Source organism: Oryctolagus cuniculus, chromosome 16 (assembly GCF_051225735.1).
Source record: "Oryctolagus cuniculus isolate XC-2025 breed Fujian yellow rabbit chromosome 16, ASM5122573v1, whole genome shotgun sequence".
Taxonomy (NCBI): Eukaryota; Metazoa; Chordata; class Mammalia; order Lagomorpha; family Leporidae; genus Oryctolagus; species Oryctolagus cuniculus.
The window spans coordinates 23,384,868-23,403,505 of record NC_142882.1 but is presented as its reverse complement, the minus strand read 5'-3'; the positions used below and the strand labels follow the sequence as shown (position 1 = coordinate 23,403,505).

The window sequence follows — 18,638 nt, the reverse complement described above, 5'->3', positions numbered from 1 at the left end:
TAAGTGAATTAATTTAAGATTTATATATTTATTTGAAAGTCAGAGTTACAGAGAGAGACAGAGAAGGAGAGGCAGAGAGAGAGAGAGGTCTTCCATCCACTGGTTCACTCCCTAGTTGGCAGCAACAACTATCCCAATCTGAAGACAGGAGCCAGGAGTTTCTTCCAGGTCTCCCATGCAGGCACAGCGGCCCAAGGACTTGGGCCATCTTCTACTGCTTTCCCAGGCACATTAGCAGAGAGCTGGATCAGAAGAGAGGCAGCCGGGACTCAAATCGGGGTCCATATGGGATGCGGGCACTGCTTACGGCGGCTTTACCCACTATGCCACAGCGCCAGCCTCTAGGTCATACATTCTACCTCCCTCTAAAAGATGCCACAAAGAGTCCTTTGGTGACCTGAGTGTCATCACTATTTTAATGGCATTTTGGGCGGCAGCACGGGGGCAGAGGGGAAGAGTCGGACTCCCCCCAGGAGCAGAGAGCTCAGGCTTGCAAGGTGACTTCCCCGCAGGTCCTGCCATCCTCTTTCCACTGGACCGAGGCCACAAACGTGCGAATCTCCATGGGCTGCAGCGTGATGTTGGCCAGGTCCAGAGCGGGCACCGAGGGGTTTGGTACAGGGCCTGGGCAGGGGAGACCCAAGAGTGAGAATTCCCTGCCCTCCTTCACTCCCTCCCCTGGGCCTGAATACCTGTGGGTCTCCAGATGTCCTCCCAGGGCTCATCCTTGACATTAAACTATTTCTGCATGCCTAAATACCACCGCTAGACACCCCACCCCCACATTCCTCTGCAATGCCTGGCCCTCGCCCTCACACCCTCAAAGCAACCCCAGAACTAGACAACCACAGAGACACTCGAAACTTGTTCCCGGACCCCAATGCTCAACCCACACGACCTGTTGCTTGCTTGTTGAACCCACTTTGGACCTTGAAGCCCTGAGCCTGGATCTGCCCAGGGTCCTGAGGTTCTACACTGGATCCTGGCCCACATTCCCATGCCTCATACAGCGCCCCCAGCTGCCAGCCCCAGGCAGGAGCCCACCCCTCCTACACTAGGTGCCCACCGGTGTCTGGTGTCCATTTGAGCCTGGAGGCGCTGGCCCGGGGCTGGTTGGCCACCAGCGTGGTCTCCTGCAGGCGGGTGATGGTGAAGGTGGAGAACAGGTTCTGCGGGAACAGTGGACAGGACCTGATCAGTGGGGGCAAAGGTGGCTCCCCTACCCCACCCCCTGTTTCATCTCCCTCGCGCCCATTTCCTGTCTGTTTCCCACATCTGCTCTCCTAACCTGTAAATCCAAGGTCACGGGGGAGCTCAAGTTGCGGCCCGAGTCCTCCCCGCTGGCGAACTGGTGCTCCAAGCGCAGCAGCAGTGTCTGTGGGCCCCAGCGGGCCAGGGTGAGCAGGTGCACGGAGGGCGGAAGCTCCCGGCACAGCCCTGAGAACTGCGGGGAGACGGAGGTGGGGCTGAGTCAGAGAGGGGCAGGGCTTGGAGCAAGGTGGGCGGGGCTTGTGGCAGGGTGGGCGGGGCTCAAAGAGGAATGGACTGGATCTTGTAGTTCTGAGCCAATGAGAGGACGGGGTGGTCCCAAGGTGGAGGAAGATTCCACCTGCTGGTGTCTGAGGCCCGAAGGGGCAGTACCGATGGTGTGAGACCAAGGATGAAGATCAAGAAAAGGACGTGTGGGGTGGGCGAGGCAAGAGGGAGATGCATAAGGGGCGGGGCCTAACTGGGGCGGGGCGGGGCCAAGACGGGGAGGCGATAGTGGGGCGGGAGCTGGGGCTCTGCCCTACCAGCGGAGGCGTGGGCGGGACCACCAAGGTGGCAGACCTAACTGACAGGCTCCCAAGTGCAGCCTACGTCCCCCCAGGTGGCTCCCAACCAAGCCAAGCCCCACCCTCCACAGGCTCCATTCGCATTCTGTCTCTCAGCCTACAGTGCCGGCCCTCACCTCGGTGAGCCGGGCCATTCCGGGCTGGTAGGGGGCACCGCCACCGGGGGCCAGCACCATCTGCGGGGCCAGGACGTCCTTCTCTGCCAGCAGCCGGTGCCCCGCGGCCGCCGTGCCCACCGCGTCCAGCAGCACGAGGTGGTGCCCTCGCACCCACGACCCCGATCCCTCCTCCAGCAGCGGCTCCCCCACTCCACGGTTATCATCCAGAAGCAGCCTGCGGTGCACCTGGGGGGCAGCAGCAAGGAGAGCCGTAGGGCCCAGCACGGGTCCTTGTCCTCCGTCCCACAAAGACTTGGAAGGAGGACCCTTGGGTGGCTGTGGCTCCCCCACGCCCACTCACCATGAGCTCCAGCGAGCCATCCTGCAGGCTGCTGCCCCCCTGTGAGCGATCCGTCAGCACCGTCAGCTGCTTCTTCCCGTCCTGGGGGGCAAGGTGAGTGTGAGGGTGGGGTGGGGATCCAGCTCCATCCCCAGGCACCTGGGAGATGCCGCCAGTGAGGGGCGCTCCCCATTCTGTACAGGGGGATGTGTGGGGTGGGGGAGGGTACCGTGATGTAAATTCGAGTGTTGACTGGATAGTAGTTCCCCGCCACAGGCTCTGTCTGGTTCAACTTCCAGGTGGGCCGATAATTCCTCCTGGGGAATGGAGGTCACCTGGTCAGGCTGGGGGACCGGCTCCCCCACTCTGCTCTCTCCCTTCTTCCTGTCCCTCCCACATTCACACCATCAGCCAGCGCCCCCGCCCCTGGGCCCCACACATCACCACTGCCCCACGGGTGCCCTGCGTCCCCGTCACCTCCTCTTCAGGATCTCCCGGCCATTGCTGTCCGTGTAGAAGTAGCCCTTGGTGTCCAGCGGCGTGTCGAAGCGACTGATCACTTCCTTCCCCCACTTGTCACTGTACTCAATGGGACAGCAAGCTCGTGAGCCTCATCTAAACTCACTCTGGGCAGTGGTGTTGGGGGCAGTGGCTAAGACGCCAGTTGGGACGCCACCACCCTGTATCACAGTGCCCGGGCCTGAGTCCCAGCTGTGTTCCTGCTTCCTGCCTCTGTTGATGCAGACCCGAGAGACAGCAGTGACAGTGACAGCCCTGCCACCCACAGGGGACCAGGTTGAGCTACCAGCTCCCAGCTTCCTCCTGGCCTAGCTCCAGGCCTTTCGGGGCATTTGAGGAGTGAACCAGATGGGAGGAATCTGTCTAAAGGATTCAATCTCTTTTCTAACTCCATTTCAAAAACAACGATATTTTAAAATAAAGCATCCTGAATCAGTTCCCCCCCCCCCCCAGCCCCAGCCCCAGCCCAGGCACTCACCCCACAGGGATGGGCCCCACCGTCCACTCCAGCTCCAGGTGGCGCTGTCCGCGGTACAGGCGAACCACCTGGGAACACCAGGCTGAGAAGTTCTGGTGCACCTCCTGCACCAAGGGCGTCTGAGGACACACAGGGCAGAGGGCGGGGCTCAGCCCAGCCTTGGGCAGAGGGGAGGTGTGCAAATGCCCCCTGCTGTGAACCTTCTAGAGGTTTCCATCAGCGTCCAGCCCAAAACTGCACAGGACTCCCAGCCATCACCCCACCTGCCTGGATGTGATGCCCACACTTCCCGCTCAGTCCCTGCCCTGAAGTCTTGAGTGGGGCCCATGTGCTGGCTGCCCACATAACCTCCCCTGCCCTCCTCAGAGCTCAGTTCCTGCTCCACATGTGGCTCCCTGCAAACGACTACGTTGTCCCACTTCCCTGAGGCTATCAGTAGCTAGGCGATCACGCCACGGTCTGTCTCACTGGTTCAAATACAGATGGAATGGCTGGAGCCTGGGAGCCATGCTGGAAGGACCATGAGGAGCTGACTGTAGAGGAAGGCAGTGCACCGAGACAGAGGGGCCTGGGAATCACCCCAACATCCCTGGTAGACCAGCCTGACTTGGTGTTAAAAAGAGTTTTCGTCATGGCCGGCACCACGGCTCAATAGGCTAATCCTCCACCTAGTGGCGCCAGCACACCAGGTTCTAGTCCCAGTCGGGGTGCCAGATTCTTTCCCGGTTGCCCCTCTTCCAGGCCAGCTCTCTGCTGTGGCCCAGGAGTGCAGTGGAGGATGGCCCAAGTCGTTGGGCCCTGCACCCCATGCGAGACCAGGAGAAGCACCTGGCTCCTGCATTCGGATCAGCACGGTGCGCCGGCCGCAGCACGCCAGCCACGGCGGCCATTGGAGGGTGAACCAATGGCAAATAGGAAGATCTTTCTCTCTGTCTCTCTCACTAGCCACTCTGCCTGTCAAAAAAATTTTTAAAAAAAAGAGTTTTTGTCTCACTTAGAAACAGTTAACTTGGGTAATCAGTCACAATCGACAAGACCGCATCCTACTATACCGATGACCTAGGCGGGAAGGCACACGCCTCGAGAGGAAGAACATCAACTCCTGAGCCCGCACAGATGCGGGTCTTGCCATTGCCTGTCCTTCTCCCACTCTATGACAACACATGGATACAAGAACCTGGAATACTGCCCTTCCCTAAAAACCAGGCATCTCTGCAAGTGCCAACGCTCCAGTCTCCACTCGCAATATCAACTCCTCTTACACTGACCTCGGGGACTTCTGCAGGTCCCTGTCCTGGGCTCTCCCCACATGTGAACACCCAAGCCTGATATCCAATGCTGCCGGTAATCCCGACACCCACAGCAGGGGTCACTGGCGTCACGTGTGCGTCTCTAGGAGAGGCAGCCGCCTCTCATTAGCCCCTGTAACCCTCTTCCCTCAGGGACACTGGACTTCTCTCCCCTCTCCACCTGGCACCTGGCACCCACCCATCCCCTCCCCACTGCCCACTCATCACATCACTCCTGGCCCCAGACCTTCAGCACGCGGATCTGAGCCCAGCGGCTCACGGGCAGTGGTTTCAATCCATAGGGTCTAAAGATGTAGGCTCCAGAGGGCTGACCGCTTCTCTCGTCACCTGTACTGGCGTTATACCTGGAGTTGGGGCAGGTGAGAGTTAGATAAGGGGCTCCGGCTCCACAATGCCCCCCTCCTTGGCCTGTGGATCCCCCTCACCAGAAAAAAGCCTGGCTCACGGGCAGCACGAGTTTCTGCTCCAAGTCCTCAATCTGCATCAAGAGGCCTGTCTCAGGGTTGAAGGTCGCCCGGATGTACTGTGCAGAAAACGGAGGACACACAACAAAGGGCACAGCCTCAGCCAATGGCAGCTCCGTTCTTCCTGGAGCTCAGGACAGCACCCTGCAGTGCCCCCTCCTCCTCTCACTCTCCTACTCCTCACTTTGGATCCCATTAGAGGATCCTAACGGGTCCAGCTTCATCACCCCATGGCCCTCTGGGACTGGTACAGTGGATCCCTTCCAGGTCCCTAGCTCCTGTGTTCATGTCCCACACTCAGTCCCCACCCATGGCCTGCGTCAGCCCAGCTCTGATCATAGCCCCCATGGCTTCAGACCAAAGCCAGCACGGGCAGCTGACACAGGGACCATGACACAGGCTCCCACAGATGTTTAGGGGTCCACAGCAATACTTTCATTTCCATTAGAATCCAAACACAAACTCAGTATAACACTGACGAATGAATTATAACAAAGTCTTCCTGGATGGGATTTACCCTCAGACCAACATCGCCAGACATTAGGATTTTCTGCATTTTTTATGGAAACAGGGTTACAATAGCCTTGGAATTTTTTAAACTCATGACAATCTTAATGCAGCCATATCCAGCACATGGCTCCTTCACGGTAAAAGCCACAGTTCTGGGGCTGGTCTTGTGGTGTAGCAGGTAAAGCCACCGCCTGCAGGGCTGGCATTCCATATGGGTAGCGGTTTGAGTCCTGGCTGCTCCACTTCTGATCCAGATCCCTGCTAATATGCCTGGGAAAGCAGTAGAAGATGGCCCAAGTGCTTGGGCCTCTGCACTCACATGGGAGACCCAGAAAAAGCTCCTGGCTCCTGGCTTCAGATCAGCTCAGGCCCTTGCGGCCATTTGGGGAGTGCACCAGCAGAAGGAAGACCTCTCTCTCTCTCTCTGACTCTTTTTCCCTCTCTCTGTAACTCCTCCTTTCAAATACATAAATAAATCTTCTTTTAAAAACTGCAAACTTCTACATGCCATCCTCTTTGACTTTCCTACTTTGCTGTCCAGTGTCTCCCATGATCACCCTGAGTCCTCACAGCAGCCCCGGGAAAGGACGCTGAGGCTCAGCTGAAGGCCACTCACTCAAGGTCACTCCATCAGGGGAGTGAGGTGATGGCAGACCACAAACCCCAGAACTGCTAACCCAGAGCCTGCACAGCTCACCACAACACCTCAGATTTGTCACCAAAGCAGGAAAAGGCATCACAAGGGAGCCTCACCTCGTTTTGGATAACCAAGACACCAGTCCTGGACTTCTGGGGGATGCGTTCGGGGCTGTGGGCCTTGGGATTCTGGAGAGAGACTCGGGCTACGGAGTAGATGCTGAAGCCCAGGGCCGGCACCGAGGCGGAGAACAGCAGCTCTGGGCTGGGCTTCTGTCCCTCTGGTTGGGGAAGCAGCAGCACCTCGGGGAAGGGAGGGGGGAGCTGAGCCAAGAGGCTGTGGGTGCGCACAGAAAGCATCACACTCAGTACAGCAGGAGCAAACTCGAGGAGGGGAGGGAGTCCTGGGAGGGAGGAGAGAGACGGGGGAGGCAATGGAGGGAGAGAGGACTGCAGGGGAGGAGGAGGCTCAAGGGGGGAGGCCGTCTGGGAGCCAGGGGCTCTCCAGAAACAGGGAGGAAATGTCCTGGGGGATTAAAGGGGACCACTCGGGTGGGAGAGATGCTCGGAGGGGGGTTGATGCTAAGGGCCAGAGCGGGCAGAGATCTGCAGGGACAGGAGGGGACCACGAGGGGGAGGGGCGTGCCCATGGGTGTCCTCGGGTGACAGTCCCTGAAGGGGCTCACATCGCTGGGCACCGCGTGGCCACTGGGGTCCTTCACGAGGAAAGCGCCTGCACTGACCGGCAGCCGCACCATGCGGTCCACCTTCCGGGCCAGGGGGTTGTAAATGGCGACCTGGAACTGGGGGAGGGGAACAGGGAGGGCGGGGGTCACAGCAGGCCTTTCCAGACCCGCCCATCACACCCCCAGGACCAGCCCCTAGTGGGAGGGGTCAGTGGTCTCTGTCCTGCCCTGGCTTGGCTGAGACCCATAAATCTCGCTCGACAGACAAAAGTTATCCAAAATAATTACCACCACCCGTGCACCCCATCAGCGGCAGCCCTGTCTCTTCTTCCGTGCGCCCCACCACCTGTGGGGTCACCTCCCCCAGGAGCCCGCCCGCGGCACCTGCCTCCCGCCCCGCCCCCACCCGGCTCACGCGCGCCGACGTCTGGCTGAGCGGGCAGACGCTGATGTTGAGCTCCGGGCAGATGGAGAAAGCCTCCTTGGAGCCGCTGAGCCGCGCCAGGGCGTTGCTCAGGAGAACCTGGGGGGCAGCTCGGCTCTAAAGGCCCACCCCGGGCGGTCTACCCAGAAGCCCGCCCCTAACGTCCCCTACCCCACCAGATCCCCCCTCTCCGAGGCCCCGCCCACTACCTCGCCCCAGATATAACTACCTCCCCACCAGCTCTAGGCCACACCACCTGTGTCCTCAAACGCCCCTCATCCTTGTCCTCGTCCTCTCCTTGCAGGTGCAGGCCACGCCCCCTGAAATCCCCGCTCTTTCCCTTTCAAGCCATGGCCCCGCCTTTTTCCCAGCCACGCCCCTCCCCTCCAAGGCCCTGACTCCGCCTCTTTCCGTCTCCGCTAATCCCGCCCCTTGCCCCACCCCTTTTGTCCACCCACTCCCTCACAAGCCCACGTCCCCCCAGCCTGCATCCCTACCACCTTCTCCAAGCCCTGACCGCCCCCTGCCTCTCCGCTCCGAGCCCCTGGTCCCGCCCCTTTCCATCCACCACACGTCACTCTAGCATGGCTCCGCCCCCTCCCGTCGGGGGCCCCGCCCCGCGCACCTGGCCGGGCCTCCAGCCGGCAGCCAGCAGCCGCGCGTAGTCGTTGGCCACCAGCTGGCGGGAGGTGCCGCTGACCGCGTCGTGGTGCTGCAGCACAGCCATGGCCTCCTCTGCGGGCACACAGGGGGTCAAGAGCGGTCGCCAGGGGACTGTTAGCCCCGACCCCACAGAGGACAAGAAAAGCCCCATGCGGGCAGCCATCTTCTTAGAGGCGCTAAGAAGGGACCTGGGGCAGCGCAGGGCTGGGTCCCACCTGCAGCCCCTCTCCCGTCCCCACCCCCGCGCCGGCCGACCCCTACCTAGGGGAGCGCTGTCTCCCGACCCATAGGGCCCCACGTTGGCCGCCGGGCCCGCCAGCGCCTCCAGCTGCTTGCACACCTGGGGAGCAGTGCACAAGTTCAGGCTCCTGGTCTAAGAGGCCTCCTGGCTGCCCCCTCCCGCCGGCGCCGCCCACCTGCAGGAAGTTGTAGCTGATGCGCTCATAGCGCTTGAGGGCCGGCCGGCTGGAGAAGTAGCCGGTCCAGAACTGGTGGGGGCCATCGGCGTACGGGAAGAAGTCGTCCTCCTTTAGCGACCTGCGCGGGCGGAGAGGGCGTGCTCACAAGGCGTGGGGCACGCCAACCCCCAGCCCCCCAGGGCCCCCAAATACCAGGTGAGGTTGGCCTTGTTCAGCTCCCAGAGGTAACAGGCGGGGGTGGAGTAGAGCACATGGACGCGGCTCCCATTTGCCTGCTGCTGGGGGGAGGGGAGTGGGTGAGCCCTCGGGGACAGCGCTGTGTCCCCGGGACCCACAGCTGCGCACATCAGACCTCCCACCCGGCGCCCAGAGGCGCGCATCCAGTCGGCTCCTGTGCTAAGTCCACCTCCTGAGTGCACACCAGTGCTCTCGTGGGAAAGGGAATTTTGGCCACAGGCAACCATTAGCACCCTCGCAGGGATTCACAGACGATGAAGAATGGACATGGAGTTCACTAATCCTTGCCAGGAGGGTTTTTAGAGTGAATGGATGCTCACCTTCCGCTGAGGGAGGTGAGGGTACGGGAAGTTGAAGTCCATGAGGAACAAAGATGTTCTGCAGAGCTGTGTCCCAGGGGTACACAGTAGGTGCTTGACAAACATTTCAATAAATGAAGGGGTGTGCAAACCCAACATCCATTCATACAGTCGTCCCTCAGTATCCACAGGGGATTTTACCAGGACCCCCAGAAGCTACCAAACTCCTCACATCACAAGCACCTTGTATCGGCTGTATAGAATTCGCACAGAATCTGTGCCCATGCTCCCATATAGGTTGAATCATCTCAGGATGACTGAACAATGTGAGTACTTGAATGAGCTGTTAGACAGCGTTGTTTAGGGGAAAGTTCTAAGAAAAAAAAACCGCAGTGGGCATTTGGTGGAACAGTTAAGATACCACTTGTAATGTCCACACTTCCATACATGAGAACCTGGCATCCAATGCCACACCTGTTCCCAAGTCGAGCTTTCTGCTGGTGCACAGCCTGGGAGGTAGCAGGTAACGGCTCGAATGGGTGGGTTCCTGGGAGACCCGGATTGACTTCCCCCTTCCTGGTACAGGGCAGGTCATTGTATGTGTTTGAGGAGGGAACCAGCACATGGAAGAGTCTTCTCTAAGTCTCTACCTTTCCTAAGATTGAAATAAATATGGATTCCGGGGTGGACATTGGGTATATGAGTTAGTATGCCAGGTGGGACACCCATACCCCACATCAGAATGCCCGGGGCTCAAGTCCCACTGATTCCAGTTCCTGCTAATGCGCCCCCTGGGAGATAGCAAGTGATGGCTCAGCTAGGTGGGTTGCATCCACCCACATGGGAGATCTGTTTCAGTTCCCACCTGTTCCACTTCTGATCCAGATGGAAGAGCTGTGTGTGTGTGTGTGTGTGTGTCTTCCTGTCTCCCTATAACTCTCACTTTCAAATAAATAAATACATCGTTAAAAAGAACTAAGTAACCTTTTAGTTAGTAAGTGGCAGAGCCTTAGACAGGAGAGAGGAGACCAAGTTTGTTGCAGGAAAGGAAGGACTGTGACCACAGCCACAGCTGCAGGCCACTAACACTGCCCAACACACCTACCCATGGCCAGGAGAAATAGTGACCACCAGAGGGCTCTCTGAACTTGTGACCAGGGAGCTTGGCAAAGGAGAAAACCGAGGTTGCACATGGAATTCAGGCTGCTGATCAGGTGAGTTTTAAATAGGTGGCTTAATCTGGATGAGCTACAGACCGGATGGAATCCCAAGAGTCTGGAACACTGGTAGTTAACACACTGCTTGGGACACCTGCGTGCCCTATCGGAGAGCCTGGTTCGAGTCCCAGCTCCTCTGCTTATGATTTTTTTTTTTTTTTTGACAGGCAGAGTGGATAGTGAGAGAGAGAGACAGAGAGAAAGGTCTTCCTTTGCCGTTGGTTCATCCTCCAATGGCCGCCGCAGCCGGTGCGCTGCGGCCGGCACACCGCGCTGATCCGATGGCAGGAGCCAGGTACTTATCCTGGTCTCCCATGGGGTGCAGGGCCCAAGCTTTTGGGCCATCCTCCACTGCACTCCCGGGCCACAGCAGAGAGCTGGCCTGGAAGAGGGGCAACCGGGACAGAATCTGGAGCCCCGACCGGGACTACAACCCGGTGTGCCGGCGCCACTAGGCGGAGGATTAGCCTAGTGAGCCACGGCGCCGGCCTCTGCTTATGATCTTATTCCTGTAAGGCACACCGTGCGGAGTAGCAGATGATGGACCCTGTACATGGGTGCCTGCCACCCACATGCTAGACCCACACTGAGTTTCCAGCTCTGGTTGTCCGTTTTACCAAGCCCTAGGGGGGTAAAACAAGGGATGAAAGACCTCTCTCTGTCTCTCTTTTTCAAATAAAAATGAGGGGACAGTGCTGTGGCTTAGTGGGTAGAGCCACCACCTGCAGTGCCAGCATCCCATATGGGCACCGGTTCAAGTCCCGGCTGCTCCACTTCTGATAGAGCTCTCTACTATTGCCTGGGAAAGCAGTAGAAGATGGCCTAAGGCCTTGGGCCCCTGCACCCACGTGGGAGACCTGGAAGAAGCTCCAGGCTCCTGGTATTGGATCGGCACAGCTCCAGCTGTTGCGGCCATCTGGGGAGTGAACCAGCAGATGGAAGACCTCGCCCTCTGCCTCCCCTTCTCTGTGTGTAACTCTGATTTTCAAATAAATAAATAAATCTTTAAAAAGTTTTAAAATAGAAAATAAACTGGGGAATGCAGGCAGGGTCCAGACTGGAAAAGGCAAAGACGCAGGTTCTCTCCCAAAGCCTCCAGAAGTCACCCAGCCCTGCCCACACCTCCGTGCCAGCCCAGTGCAAATCCATGCTTGACTGCTGACCTACAGACCTGGGGATCACGGATCTCTGCTGTTTTGAGCTGCCTGGTTCGTGGTTATTTGTTGCAGAAGCAAGAGAACACTAAGACGGCACTGTAGCTGTGCCCATGACCCAAGTCCCTGCATCCAAGTTTACACTGGGACAGGAGCACCGCAGGGCGGGGACACTGACCTGTGCGTTGACCAGCCGGATGAGCTTGTCGAGGTTCTTGAACCACATGTGGGCGTTCTCATACTGGAAGTCGGAGCCCATGGTCATCACGGTGTGGTTGGTGCGGTAGGACTGGCGCTGTGGGGCAAAGGCAGTATTTTAACAATGTATTTTTGTCACCCTGTGTCTTACTGTGGCTCTATATACACAAGGAATGTTTCAAAATGTTTCTAGAAAATGGAATTAAAGGGCTGGCACTGCAGCACAGTAGGTAGACTAAGCCTCCATCTGCAGCACCAGCATCCCATGTGGGCACCGGTTCGAGCCCTGACTGCTCCTCTTCGAATCCAGCTCCCTGCTAATGCACCTGGGACAGCAGTGGAAGATGGCCCTAGGGCTTGGGTCCCTGCGCCCATGTGGGAGACCCAGAAGAAGCTCCTGGCTCCTGGCTTCAGATCAGCCCAGCCCCGGCCGTTGCAGCCATTTGGGGAGTGAACCAAGGATGGAAGAACTCTCTCAAACTCTCTCTCTCCCTCTCTCTCTCTCTCTGTGACTGTGCCTCTGGAATAAATAAATAAATCTTTAAAACAAAAAAATGAAATAAAATAAAATGGAATTAAAAGACAAATCTAGGGCCGGCACCATGGCTCACTTGGCTAATCCTCCACCTGCAGCACAAGTACTCCAGGTTCTAGTCCCGGTCGGGGCGCTGGATTCTGTCCTGGTTGCTCCTCTTCCAGTCCAGCTCTCTGCTGTGGCCCGGGAGTGCAGTGGAGGATGGCCCAAGTGCTTGGGCCCCTGCACCCATGTGGGAGACCAGGAGGAAGCACTTGGCTCCTGGCTTCAGATCGGCACAGTACACCAGCCGTGGCGGCCATTTTGGAGGGTGAACCAACAGAAGGAAGACCTTTCTCTCTGTCTCTCTCTCTCTCTCTCTCTCACTAACTCTGCCTGTCAAAAAAAAAAAAAAAGAAGAAGAAGAAGAAGAAAGAAAGAAAAAGAAAAAAAAAGAACACCAAGGCAGGTGGGCACTTGGTGCAGCCGTGAGGACACTTCTCACATCAAAGTATCTGGGCACAGGGCCCAGCTCCACTCCTGGTTCCTGCTTCCTGCTCATGTGGACTCTTGGAGGCAGGAGGCAATGCTGACTCAATCACACATGTTCCTGTCACCAATACAGGAAGTCTGGATGCAGTTCTGGGCTCCAGGCTTTTTTTTATTATTATTATTTTATTTGAAAGACAAAGTTGCAGAAAGAGGGGGAGAGAGAGAGAGAGGTCTTCCATCCGCTGGTTCACTCCCCAAATGGCACCAATGGTTAGAACTGAGCCCATCCAAATCCAAGAGCCAGGAGCTTCTTCCAGGTCTCCCACGTAGGTTCAGGGGCCCAAGGACTTAGGCCATCCTCTGCTGCTTTCCCAGTTGCATTAGCAGAGAGCTGGACAGGAAGTGGAGTAGCGAGGACTCGATCTGGAGCCCATATGGGATGCCAGCGCTGCAGGCCAGGGCCTTAACTCACTGCACCACAGTGCCAGCCCCTGGGCTTCAGTGCTGGGTCCAGCACTGGCTGTTTCAAGCACTCGGAGAGGAAGCCAGTGGATGCAAGATCCCTCTCTCTCTCTCTGTCTCTCTGAATAATGACAAATCTAATACGATGCAAAACAATTCAAAATCCACGCATAGTTGTCTTGATGTGCATTTCTGTGAACTCTGTGATGATCCCTCATCTATGAGCCAAAATGTGTGACAAAGTGGCCTAAGAGAGCACATGCACACAAAAACAGGGACCGGCACTGTGGTGTAGCAGGTAAAGCCATCACCTGCCATGCCAGCATCCCACATGGGCGTCAGTTCAAGTCCCAGCTGCTCCACTTCGGATCCAGCTCTCTGCTATGGCCTGGGAAAGCAGTGGAAGATGGCCCAAGTCCTTGGATCCCTGCACTCACATGGGAGACCTGGAAGAAGCTCCTGGCTCCTGGCTTCAGATCGACGCAGCTCCGGCCGTTGGGTCCATCTGGGGAGTGAACCACCAGATGGAAGACCCACCTCTCTCTCTCTCTCTCTCTCTCTCTTTCTCCGCCTCTCCTTCTCTCTGTGTAACTCTGACTTTCAAATAAATAAATAAATCTTTAAAAAAAAAAAAAAAAAGCAGCCACTGGCTGGTGAACAGTTCTCCTGCACCCACTATACATTGACGACACCAAGACACAGAGCCATGCTGCCTCCTGCAAGCCTCAAGGAGGAATGCACCCAAATCCTGATGGGGACCTGGTGACTGTGCCTGGAGCAACACCTGCCCCCAAGGGCTATGAGGTGTTAGGCAATGTTGGGGCCTTGCAAAAGACTCTGTGCCTTGTACACCCCAATCCTCCAGGTTCAGGACACCAGGTTACCTGGGTGGTGGCCACGTCCAGGAAGTAATTAACGACTTGCTTGGCATTGTATTCCGGGCTCTCAGGGTCATCCACGATGGGCTTGTCAGCACACAGCACGTCCCAGCACAGATCCTTGGGTGGGTTGTAGTTGTTGGGGAGGATACCTGAGGGGTACACCAGACACGCCTGAGGGTCAAAACCAGCCATGCCTCACCCAGGGCGGGCTTCAGGATTCGCAGAGCCCAAAGCACAAGGAAACTTCTAGACTTCCTTTTATAAGACACTAAGGATTTTAAGATGCTGACACACAGCACGCAATGCAGCTCAGGGCCTGTGTGTGTCTTGGGGTTCTGGGTGATGGCTCTCAGATCACCCCACCGCCTCACCAGTGAAGAGGTCTGCAGTCGGGGGCCGCAAGCTGGCGCTGCCCCGCCATACCAGCTCCATCTTCTTCTGCTGCTTCCGCAGCTCTTTGTCTTGGTAATCCACGCGCCCCAAGAAGAAGCCATCAAAGCCCATCTAGGGGTGGGACAGGAGAGGGTCTCTGTGAAGGAGTGCCCAGCCCTCCACCATCAAGCTGCCCTCGGCTTGGGAGAGGTGGGCAGAGCACAGGCAGACAGTGGGGGCTGCAACCAAGTGTATATCCAGGGCAGGGGCAGGGGCAGAGAGTAGCACTTGATGGTGGGGACGGGTGGAGTCCAAAGTCAGAACCTAGCTTCACCTCCCCAGCAAGGTCAAAGCCAAAGGAAGGAGGAAGGCATCCCTTGTGAAGTCTGAAGGAGGCTGGGGCCAGAACACAGCGAACTGAGCCGATTTTAAAGCAATAGGGGCCTCCACCTGCCACACACTTGGGCAGAAGCACAAATCCTAGCGAGTGGGGCAGGGCCAGTGCACTAGGAAGAGAGGGCCAGTTTAGGGGGTGGAGTCACTGAATGAGAATCTGCTTTGGGAGCCAACTTTGGGGCTTAGCTGGTAAAGTCACTTGCATCCCGTACGGGTGTAGGTTCGAGTCCCAGCTGCTAATGCGCCTGGGAGCAGCAGAAGATGGCCCAAATGCCTGGACCCGTGCAATCCACACGAGAGACCCGGAAGAAGCTCCTGGCTCCTGGCTTCAGCCGGGCTCAGCCCTGGCTGTTGCGGCCATTTCGGGAGTGAAAAAAACAATAGAAGATCTCTCTCTCTCTCTATCTCTCTATCTCTCCTCCTATCTCTGAAACTCTGCCTTTCAGATAAATAAATTTTTAAAAAATGCTTTGGTTGGGATGTAGTAGGACTCACAGCTAGCCCAATGGGTAGGGTTTCATTAGGCCAAGGCCTGGTCCCTGGGAGATGGTAGGAAAAAGGCGGGGCTTGAGTGGCCATGGGAGGAGTCAGGGCAAGTGAAGAGGTGGACCTAAGAGAGGACCACACAGCACCTGCGCAAAGAGCGAAGCCTGTTCCCTAGAGTGCCCAAAGGGGTCGATGTGCCAGGCCACACGGGGGCGCCCGTCGTCGCCGAACGTGTCCTGCAGGAAGCGCAGCCCCAGCGTCATCTGGTCCACGATGGCGCCATAGTGGGTGGCCGCCTCGTCGTTCATCACCCAGCCACCGTTGGCAAACTCCAGGCGCCCTGTGCGGGATGGGGCAGGGTCGGGGTCAAGGGCAGAAGCCAGGCCAGGGAGAGTGGTGCTGGGATGAGAGAAGATGAGTGTTCACTCCCAGGCCCTTGTATCCAGATACGGAGTGAGAGCCTCCCAGAGGATCCCCTGGAGGTGGGGCTTTGCAGGACAGAGATGTTTTCCAGATCGAGACAGTGCAGACAGGAACAGCCACGCGCCTGCACAGCCTGCACAGTAGCATGATGGACTCTCAGAAGCCGGGGTTACAGGAGGAAGCTGAGCCGGGCTTCCTCTTTTTCATTTCCTTGGGGGAGGCTCACCCTGGCGCACCAGCTCCCGCACAGCTTCCTGGGTTTCATTCGTCTGCTGGTGCCACCAACGGGAGAAGAAGGCCATCTCCACGTAGACGAACCTGCGGCTGGGCTCTGCCCGCAGGGCGGAAATGACCGAGTCCAGGATGTACTCCACACCAGCGTGCTGGAGGCTGTTATAAACTGTGGACACAGGGGTCGGCACTCAGGGACCAGGAGAGCCAGGGGGACCCTCCTCCACACAGGAGCCCAGGCCAGGCATTGCCCCCACCCTGCTGTCCAGGAATCAGAAGGGATTCGAGGCCAACAACGGGTGTCTGGGGCCACGCCCACCGAGTACTTACCCCCATAGTAGTACTGGTCCACTGTCTTGATCCAGCCCACGTCATCATGTGTGTGGGGCAGCAGGTGAACGTTCAGCATATCTGGCTGCACCGTGGGGCATGTCTGCACGGGGACCCCCACACATACACACACCCGTGTCAGTACCCCAGGGCAAAGAGGTGGAGTGGGGGAGGGCCGGCTCAGTGGACAGCATGATGGACATTGTGGCGCAGTGGTGGGGCCCTGACCTGAGCCTGACTGTGTACAAAGGAGGCCAGGCCCTTCCAGGCAGGACACACCCCGCACAGCCCCCAGCGCGGCTCTCCCTCTCCCCCCGGGAAAATCATCAGAGCCCTGGCTGAGGTGCGTTCAGCCCCGCACACAGCTGACCTGCGGGCGTCCTGGGGCACACAGAGGGCAGTGATCTGGGCAAGGGGGCCGCAGGAAGTGGAGGAGCCAGGGTGGACTTCAGGGAGGCGGCGTCCACAGTCGCCGCCGCCCCCACACCGCCCTCACGGGGCTCACACAGCTAAGGCCAGCGGCCCGGGGACCGGGGGAGGCGGGGACCCCCTCCATGTAAGCCCGCACGCATTCGGATCCCGTGTGGGACCCGCCGCCCCTCGAGGCACCCCGGATCCGACCCGTCCACACCCGCGGACCTTCCTCGGGGCTTCCCCCTGGCTGCCTTTCGTTTCGGGCCGCGGCCCGGCTCACCTCATATCCTGCGGCGCGAGTGCCGGGCGCCGCCACCAACCCCAGGACGAGGAAGGACAGAAGCGGCCGCGGGAGCAGCAGGGAGCGCCCCCCGCCCCGGGAGACTCCAGCGCCTTCTCCCGAGGTCCGCGCGGCGGCGACCATGGCTCCACGGACACCAATGCCGGCCGCCGCCACAGCCACCGCCGCTGCCTCAGGGTTCCCGGGTTCGGCCGGGGTGGGGCGAACGCTCCGCCCCCAGAACGCGGCCTGGCCAATCGGCTCAGAGGGGGGCGGAGCTGTGGCGCGGCGGGACTCCTCAGGGGCAGCTCCTGGAGTCTGCCGAGCTTAATAACGCAGGAGATCCCAGGTCAGGGGCTGCCCAGGGGGCGCTGGTTTGTTTGTCCAGCGGCACCTTTAGCCTCTCCACAACTCCGTGGACTTTGGAATGAACCCGTCCTCCCTTGAGAGGAGAGGCCTCAGCTTTTCCTGCGGTGGGGACTGGGTGACCTAGAGGGTCTTCGTGGCCCCTCAGGTGTCAGGGTGGGGACCTGGAGGGGCTGAGCTGGGCTCGGAGCAGGGCTTGATCACGATGCGGTTCTGCCTCGTGGGGCCCGGGACCATTCCCACCACTCCAGCCTGGATAGGTTCCCAGGAGTCACCAGCAGGTGTACCCAATCCTAGGAGTCCCGCAGAGCCTTAGCCTGGCCCCCGTGACCACGCCAAGTCTCTGGCAAGCCCTGGCCTGTCACGAGGAGGACTTAGAGCAGTTTATGGATGCGGATCCAGAGCTCAGGCCCTGCGGTGAGGGCCCACAGGCGCACCCAGGGCAATTCTGTGGGTCCCCCTCTGCAAGGACGACTGGATATTTTTTTCAAGAGCTACAGGGATGGCAAGGCCCAAAGCACCACCTATGCCCCCTGAGAAATGTGAACGAACTGGGGGCACACGCTCTGCAATGGTGCCTTTTATCTCCTGTGATATCAGTCAGATGGGCTCGCGGGCAGTTAGGCCAGGTTCCTGTTAGATTGGAAAAAAGGGAAGTTCCTTTAAGAGTGGACTAGATGCCTGCTTCTCCCCGGAAAAGCTGCTTTTAGCAGGTTCAAATATCAGTCTCACCCTTCTGAGTTTCTAATTTTATCCAGAGAGTAGAAAGATGAGGTTACCTATCTCACCTTTCTGATGGTTTTGTTTTATCTTGAGCAAGCTACACAGGATTACAAGTCCAGCCTTGCGATGGGTTCCCATAAGGAAAAGGGGAAAACACACACACACACACACAAAAGGGGGGGGAGGGAGCAGAAGAGAGAAAAGACAAGATTCAAACTCACAGCCAAAATAATTTTTTAAAGGTTTATTTATTTGAAAGAGTTACACAGAGAGAAGCAGAGGCAGAGAGAGAGAGAGGTCTTCCACCTACCGGTTCACACCACCAATTGGCTGCAAAAGTCAGAGCTATGTTGATTTGAAGCCAGGAGCCTGGAGCTTCTTCCAGGTCTCCCACTCGGGTGCAGGGGCCCAAGCACTTGGGCCATCTTCCACTGCTTTCCCAGACCATAGCAGAGAGCTGGATCCGAAGTGGAGCAGGCAGGACTCGAACTGGTGCCCATGTGAGATGCTGACACTGCAGACGGTGGCTTTATCTGCTACACCACAGCACTGGCCCCCAAAACAAATTTATTCAAGAAGAAAAACAAATTTGCAGAGGTAGCCTACTGCCAGGGTACACACAGACCAGGGGGCTGGGCCTCATAGATCTTAGGACAGGCTAAGGGTCCAGAAGGGGGGGGGGGCATTAATGGGGGGTGGGTAGGTCTCTTCATACAGGTTTTTCAGGTTTTTTGCAGGCTTACAAACCTGGAAAAGAATGCAGAAGGAGGGGCGGGATAGA

At 58.0% G+C, this 18,638-nt stretch overlaps 1 protein-coding gene across 1 annotated transcript; it reads right to left on the bottom strand.

Annotated features, from left to right (window-relative positions):
* Positions 1-393: 393 nt before the first annotated feature.
* MAN2B1 (mannosidase alpha class 2B member 1) lies at positions 394-16,982 on the bottom strand. The gene is made up of 24 exons (XM_051837850.3): positions 16,769-16,982; positions 16,075-16,177; positions 15,740-15,913; positions 15,237-15,430; positions 14,208-14,340; positions 13,840-13,985; positions 11,468-11,584; positions 8,575-8,657; positions 8,380-8,500; positions 8,225-8,303; positions 7,926-8,035; positions 7,292-7,399; positions 6,877-6,993; positions 6,308-6,493; positions 5,006-5,103; positions 4,807-4,924; positions 3,271-3,389; positions 2,751-2,852; positions 2,503-2,590; positions 2,295-2,375; positions 1,952-2,179; positions 1,289-1,444; positions 1,067-1,169; positions 394-624 (listed from the first exon to the last, which is right to left on the bottom strand). Exons 1-24 carry the CDS (start codon positions 16,910-16,912, stop codon positions 485-487), a joined length of 3,048 nt encoding a protein of 1,015 aa, XP_051693810.3. The 5' UTR covers positions 16,913-16,982; the 3' UTR covers positions 394-484.
* Between the last annotated feature and the right edge of the window lie 1,656 nt (positions 16,983-18,638).